Source organism: Galeopterus variegatus, unplaced genomic scaffold, assembly GCF_000696425.1.
Source record: "Galeopterus variegatus unplaced genomic scaffold, G_variegatus-3.0.2 Scaffold8452, whole genome shotgun sequence".
In the NCBI taxonomy this organism is placed as follows: domain Eukaryota; kingdom Metazoa; phylum Chordata; class Mammalia; order Dermoptera; family Cynocephalidae; genus Galeopterus; species Galeopterus variegatus.
In genome coordinates, this window is record NW_007734563.1 from 38,542 (window position 1) to 45,861 (window position 7,320).

General features: G+C 33.8%; 1 protein-coding gene and 1 long non-coding RNA gene across 11 annotated transcripts in view; one reads left to right on the forward strand and one right to left on the reverse strand.

Moving 5' to 3' along the window:
• LOC103608471 (girdin) overlaps positions 1–7,320 on the forward strand; it is a 67,067-nt gene that overhangs the window by 34,929 nt on the left and 24,818 nt on the right. For all 10 annotated transcript variants that reach the window (XM_008592904.1, XM_008592894.1, XM_008592895.1 and 7 more), the window contains exons 11-14: positions 75–236; positions 1,444–1,721; positions 1,955–2,098; positions 5,256–5,442. In XM_008592904.1, coding sequence (XP_008591126.1) covers positions 75–236; positions 1,444–1,721; positions 1,955–2,098; positions 5,256–5,442 — 771 coding nt within the window. The remainder of the gene's footprint in view (positions 1–74; positions 237–1,443; positions 1,722–1,954; positions 2,099–5,255; positions 5,443–7,320) is intronic.
• LOC103608470 overlaps positions 200–7,320 on the reverse strand; it is a 14,491-nt gene continuing 7,370 nt past the window's right edge. Inside the window, exons 3-4 of the long non-coding RNA XR_552063.1 lie at positions 1,476–1,540; positions 200–282 (exon numbers count right to left, since the gene is read on the reverse strand). This is a non-coding gene — a long non-coding RNA (uncharacterized LOC103608470). The remainder of the gene's footprint in view (positions 283–1,475; positions 1,541–7,320) is intronic.

Consider the following 7,320-nt stretch of genomic DNA (forward strand, 5'->3'; position numbering starts at 1 on the left):
ACAAAATTCCAGTATCTGTTACAGGAATATATTTGATTTTGCTTTTATTTTTAATATGTGTGTGTTTTATTAAGAATGCTACGCTGCAAGCAGAGAAGCAAGCATTAAAAACTCAACTGAAGCAACTTGAGACGCAGAACAATAATTTGCAGGCTCAGATTCTTGCACTTCAGAGGCAGACAGTGTCATTACAGGAACAGAACACCACTCTTCAAACACAGAATGCCAAGCTTCAGGTTGTAATGTAATATTTCGGGGATATGCAACCATACTTCAATTATGCTATTAAAATAAGGGAGGCAAGACATGGAAACATTGTTTCTTTGTGAGTGAATTTAACAATTAATTAAAGATAAATTAAAATATTTAGTATTAAAATATTTTTAATAATATTAAAATATTTAATAATACTAAAATATTTTTATTTAGTGCCATGCCAAACTTTCAAACATCAGCATTTAAAAAAAATTTTAGAGCCTCTAAATATTAATTAATAAATTCACTCAGTAAATATAAGTAAATAAAGATGATTTTATTTATATTTACTTCATGGTCTTTTCACCATTTCAACAAGTTGATTATTGTAATTAATCAGGCAGAAGCCCTGACTTTAGAGTATGGTTACAGCATACTAGTCCTTATATACAGCTTTCTTATCAGTTTAGTTATTGGAAAATGGGAATTTTGTCTAACACTGCCCATGTCTTTTCAACAGAACAATCAGGTGGGGAAAAGGATAGAAACCTCTTAGAGGGCAGAAACAATTTCTATCTCTGAATCTAAAAATTCTTTCTGTAATCCTTTTTTCAAGTGAATAAAGCAAATACTAATTTTATTTGGACTCCAGGAAATTTCCAAAAGTAATTTATCAGTTCTATCAACTCTCAAATTCTAGAAATTACAAATTAGCATTTTAAATTCTGTACTTTTTTATAAGTGGAATATAAATAGTTGCTTATCAACTTAATTTGAAATAAATTCAGCCCACAACATATATATATATATATATATATGTTTATGTGTATGTATATCTACACACATCTGCAGTCATGTGTCACTTAATGACAGGGAAATGTGTCATTTGGCAATTTTGTCATTGTGCAAACTTCATAGAGTGTACTACTACACACCTAGGCTATGTGATATAACCATTACAGTCTTATGGGATCACCATTGTATATGCAGTTCATCGTTGGCCAAACCATCATTTTGCAGTGCATGACTGTGTATATATGTACCAAATATTTCTATACATTTATATGTATGTGTACAGCACCTCTAAAAATCAAAACTAAATGGTAACCTTATTCTTTGGGAAGCTAAAATCCAAATTTTCTGCTATGATTTATTTAGAGCTTACTTAATGTTGTAATCTTTTATTTTTTAGAAAACAACAACATGTGCTATTTTTCTTATGTTTAATAACAATATGTGTTCTTATAGGTTGAAAGTTCCACCCTTAACTCCCAAAGTACCTCACTTATGAACCAGAATGCACAGCTCCTAATCCAACAGTCTTCTTTAGAAAATGAAAATGAATCTGTAATCAAAGAGCGAGAAGAGCTGAAATCACTTTATGATTCTCTGATGAAAGATCATGAAAAGCTGGAACTTCTTCATGAACGGCAGGCTTCAGAGTATGAATCTCTCATTTGTAAACATGGAACTCTAAAGTCTGCCCACAAAAATCTTGAGGTGGAACATAAAGACCTTGAAGACCGGTAATTTATTATATTTTGTTGAGTCATAAATTTAAAACCAATTTTCTTCAGATAGTACATAATAAGTCTTATTTGTTAAATACATCTAAGAGGTAATTTATGTAGGAAATTTTTATAAATTTACGTGTGTTTTATGTGATATTTATTAATAAATTATTCTTGTTTCCTTCATTTCTAAAATATTTTGTTTTTTGGAAATATTATAAACCAAATCCGTATCTTTTTTTCCCCAGTTACAATCAGTTACTAAAACAGAAAGGACAATTGGAAGATTTGGAAAAAATGCTCAAAGTAGAACAGGAAAAAATGATGCTTGAAAACAAAAACCATGAGATGGTAGCTACAGAATACAAGAAACTTTGTGGTGAAAATGATAGGTAATAAATATATATATATATATATTTAAAATATTAATATATTTTAATTCTTTATTATGGCTTATATCCAAAGTATATACTGCCCTTTGTACTCCCAATCATAATTTGGACTTAGAATTTTAAAAAAATCGAATAGACTGTTCGGTATAGTTCTTTTCACAGCAAAAGAGCAGTAAGTAAATTACCCAAGAAAATCATGTAACTAATTATGGAATCACTAAGACAAATACCTAGTTCTCTTTTCTGTCATTGTTTATCTCTTGTTTTATTCAACTAATTAAGTCTTTAAGTCACATTATATAACAAAATTTGTGTACCTTGATAACATTTATGTACTTTATTTAGACAGAATATAATTAAACCTGATTATGTCTTTCTCTCTTTTCACTAATCTGGTATCTCAAATCTTGTCTTTTGAAATTGCTGCAAGTGAGCGGCCTCATAATTTCCTGGCTGATTTAATTTATACTTTTATTTTTAACTGTCTTATTTATTAATGGTCTTATGTTGCCATAGGGTAATTATTTTTTAATTGAAAGCCTTGTGAAATCGAAACTTGCCAGCTATAACCAGCCTGCTTCCTAATGATACATTTTTGAAACATTTTCAGAAACATTTAAAAAGTATAAACAACCTAAACATTTGCACTACACTTATACTGCCATAGCTGAAGAGCGAAAGGCAGCACATAAAATTCAAGGAGAGGTCATTTATTTGGTATTTGTCCTATTATGAATTTAATACAATCCATTTTTAGAATTAAACTTCTTCTTTTCCTCTAAAAAAAAAAATCCCTAAATTTCTAGAGCCATCTTCATTTTCATGATCGGTAGATTTGAATTCAGTTTCCTGTAGTTGTTATAAATAGAATTTCTCTACTGGGGGATTCAACAAGCTCAATACCAAGCTAGAATTAAGGATTATAGTTGATAAAGGAGGATGTATATGTACAGTATGTGCAGTAGAATACCAAATTGTGAGAAGTTATATAATAAGGGTCATTTTTATTACACACCAAATATTGGGGAATACATTTACTATGGAAGTCCCATCTTTACCTGACCTTTTTCACTGCTGAGATTAGAACATAACTGGGACAGTTCATGACCTTAGGTAGGCCTTCCAGAAATCTAACTGTATATTGTTGAGGAACCTCCAGAGAAAGAATTCAGCCTAAGTGAAGAAGAAATTGAGCATGATGAGATTGACCCAGAAAATTCTCCATGCTTGAAGGAGAAGAGTGGTCCTAAATAGAGTATTTTCTGTCTCTCAAATCTGTTCTTGCCAACTTCTATAATCAATCTGTGTTCTAAGGGGAAAAAAGGCTTTAAGTAAAACACGAAAGAGCTGTTTCACCAAAAAAAAAAAGATATTTATGAAGATTCATCTGAAGGATAATAATTCATCCATTCCTCTAAATAGCCTAAATTTCGTCTTAGTTAATGCAGAACCAAGAAAGTTTCTTACATGAACTGGGTTGTCTTGGCCTTTTTAGAATTGTCACTGACTTGTATTTTGGTGTTAATGTCTTAAACTTTAAAGGATAGTGTAAAAAACTCAAAGAGCTCATTTTAGCATTTGCCATAGGGATATTGAGGACTTTGTATGTTATCTCTTTATATTACCCATCCTCCTCCCCCTTTGAAACATCAGTAGGAAAATCTTTGATCACCGTAAGTATTGATATACACTGTAGCTGTGTATATGAGTATGTACCAGTGAGGTTTGACTTGCATACTCATGGTATGCATTTATTTATTGATTCAACCTATTTATTTGTTGTATGTTTCTGGTCTTAACCATCTTTTTTTTTTCTTTTTAACAAAATCTTGATTTTAAAAAATATATCATTCTATTGTTTATAATTTTTATAGGCTGTCGCAAATTCTTTGAAGAATGAGTTAAGTTAAACTATTAGATGTTCTGAACCCAAAACCACCCTAAGCAAAAGTTTGTTTTGTTTGGCTGACTCCCTCTTTTGTGGTTTCCTGATGTTAAGCAGTAAGACAGAGGTGGCAAACTACAGCCAGTTAAGCAGGCCAAATCCAGCCTGCGGTCTATTTCTGTACAGCCCCCAACTAAGAAAAGATTTTATATTTTAAAGCGTTGTAGTCGGGGGAGAAGGAGCATGTTACAGAGACTGCATGTGGCCCACAAAGCCTAAAGTATTTACTCTCTGGTCCTTCACAGAAAAAGTTTGTTCTGAAGGTGAATTATGGGAAGAAAAAGAAAAAGCTATAGTGTGACTTTTAAAAAGATAAACAATTGGGGGATTGCATAAATATGAATAATTTGCCACAACTGCAGAAAATTCAACAACTAAAATTGTGTTTAAACTGTATATCTCAGTTAGCCAACATAATGACACAGTATTTCATATTGGACTAATTTATTCTCTTGATCTTATCTTTGTTTCATGTTGAATTTTAGAATCTTTGTATTTTCCACGAAATTAAACTGGATTGGTTGTTTTATCTTTTGTTCTTTAATCTAAATACTTTCTATTAATACTTTAAATTATATATGATAAAATTATGAGTATCTTCACTTTAACATATTTAAGGGCTGAAAGATTCTTTTTTTTTTTTTTTGCCTTTTTCTCTTTTTTTCGTGACCGGCAATGGATCGCAACCCTCGGTGCTGCCCCCGCTCCTCGCTCAGCCAGTGAGCGGCCGGTCTGTATGTGGGATCTGAACCCTCGGCGGGAGCGCCGCCGCGCTTCCCAAGCAGCGCACTGTAGCAGTGCGCCACCGGGCCGGCCCCTGAAAGATTCTTTTTTTTTTTTTTGCCTTTTTCTCTTTTTTTCGTGACCGGCAATGGATCGCAACCCTCGGTGCTGCCCCCGCTCCTCGCTCAGCCAGTGAGCGGCCGGTCTGTATGTGGGATCTGAACCCTCGGCGGGAGCGCCGCCGCGCTTCCCAAGCAGCGCACTGTAGCAGTGCGCCACCGGGCCGGCCCCTGAAAGATTCTTTTAAGGGAAAGGTACTCAGGAGTTTTTTCATAATGTTTTTACAGAATAGAAACTGATTCTGATCAGTTTCATAAGTGGCAAAAGAATCTTTTTATTCTCTAAGTATATCTGACTGTTATTTACAGAATTTTCACATTGTGCAAATTACAGTGAAATCATATTATATATTATGGTTTCTATTTGTAGGTTGAATCATATATATAGTCAGCTTTTAAAAGAGACTGAAGTTTTACAAACTGACCATAAAAATTTGAAAAGTCTTCTAAATAATTCCAAACTGGAACAAACAAGATTAGAGGCAGAATTTTCAAAGCTAAAGGAACAATACCAACAGTTGGATATCACATCCACCAAGCTGAATAACCAGTGTGAGGTGAGCTTTAACGAATTTAATCAGTGTTTTCTTCCTTTAGGCAACAAGACATGTCTAAAAAGTAAGTAATCATATTATAATGACAATAGCAATGATATTTAGTGGGATATTGCTAAAAGAATTGGTCAGGGATAATTGAAATAACAAGTAACTCAGAAAAACTTCCTGTATCATTAGTTTTAATCTTTTTTACTATTGGTTTGAACTTATATGTTCAGATGTTTTGAAAATTATAAAATTATGTATTTACTTAATGAAAAAATGTTTACTGTGCACCTGGCATGAATAAAAAGAAAAACTAGTTGAAAACATGTGAATTTAATTACCCAACAAAGTTCAGAAAGTACAGAACATTCATTCTACTTATGATTTATAGAAGTATAAGTAAAATTTAATTAGGATGGTATATTTCCAGAATGGTATAGTGAGGAACATGGCAAATCAACTCCCTAAGAAACAACAATAAAGTTAGACCCAAACTGTCAAAAACAGCCATTTTAGGACTCTGGAACTCAAGCAAAGGCATACAACAAATCGAGAGGCATTTATTAAAGAAAAAATACTCAGCCTTAGGGAGGAACTATGATTACCCAGCCATTTTATCATGTGGTTTCTCCCATTCCCCTCTCCTTTCCTGGGTTCTGATACCTGATGGTTCTAACAGGACACAGGGCAAGCTGTGAAAACCAGCACATCTGCTACACAGAAGAGATCACAGAGGACCCTATCTATCTACTTATCCTTGGCTGATTGTTATATCTTAGGTCAAGTGTTAACTATTGGCTGGGGGCTAAGTCATGTGACTTGATTTGCGGGGGGCGGGGATGGAAAAATCTGGTGCGAAAAGTTGGGATAGTTGTTAACTTGGTGGGAAGGGATGGTGAGTGGAAGGTAGCACAAGTGTTTCTGTAATACAGTTGATGTTCTGTTTTTTTTGGTTTGGGTGCTGGTTTAACATGTGTTCACTTTGTGATGATTCATTGAACTGTATGTACACTTCAAATTTTTTCTCTTTTCTGTATATATGTTCTATCAGTTGTCTATTGACTTGATAATGCTGTAAAACAACCATAGAACCTCATTGATAATGGACAATAAACATTTCTTTTTGTCCATTAGTCTGTAGGTTGGCTGAACAGATAGGCTGATACACTCACTGGTGAGCGAGTTTGCTCCTGCATCTCTAATTAGCTGGCAGGTATACTTGGGGCTGGCTGGTCTATGATGGCCTCAGCTGGAGTAACTCTTCTCTGTTCCATGTGTTCTCTTACCCTCTAGCAGTGTTCTAAGAGACACGGGCCTCCTGAGGCTTAGTCTTGGTACTGTTTACACCATCACTTCTACCACTTTCTTTTGGCCAAAGGCATTCCAAATATAAAAACAGAGGAAATAGATGCTGCTTTTTGATAGGAAAAGTGAGAAGTCATATTGCAAGAGGATGTAGGTACAGGAAAGAGAATAAATGCATTCAGTTTTTCAATGAATCTATCACATATATTATATGTGATATCATTCTTCAATTTAACAATATATGAGGGTACTTCAAAAAGTTCATGGAAATATTTTATTATCTTTTAATTGTATTTTTCCACAAACTTTTTGAAGTACTGTTGTATACGTAAATAAAACATAGTGCAATATTGACAGTTGTGGGATCTAGATGGTTATTTATGGTTACTCATAGATCATTCTCCCTGATTTTCTGTACCTTTTGAGAATTTCCAAAATGTTCCTTTTCTTTTTCCTTTCTTTTGGCGAGGGAGGGGGGTGGAGTGGGGTGAGCAGTATGTGTTATTTGTTTGCTTTTTTTTTTTTTCCTTTTTGTCTTTTTTCGTGTCCGGCAACGGGATCGCAGCCCTCAGTGTTGCACCCGCACCT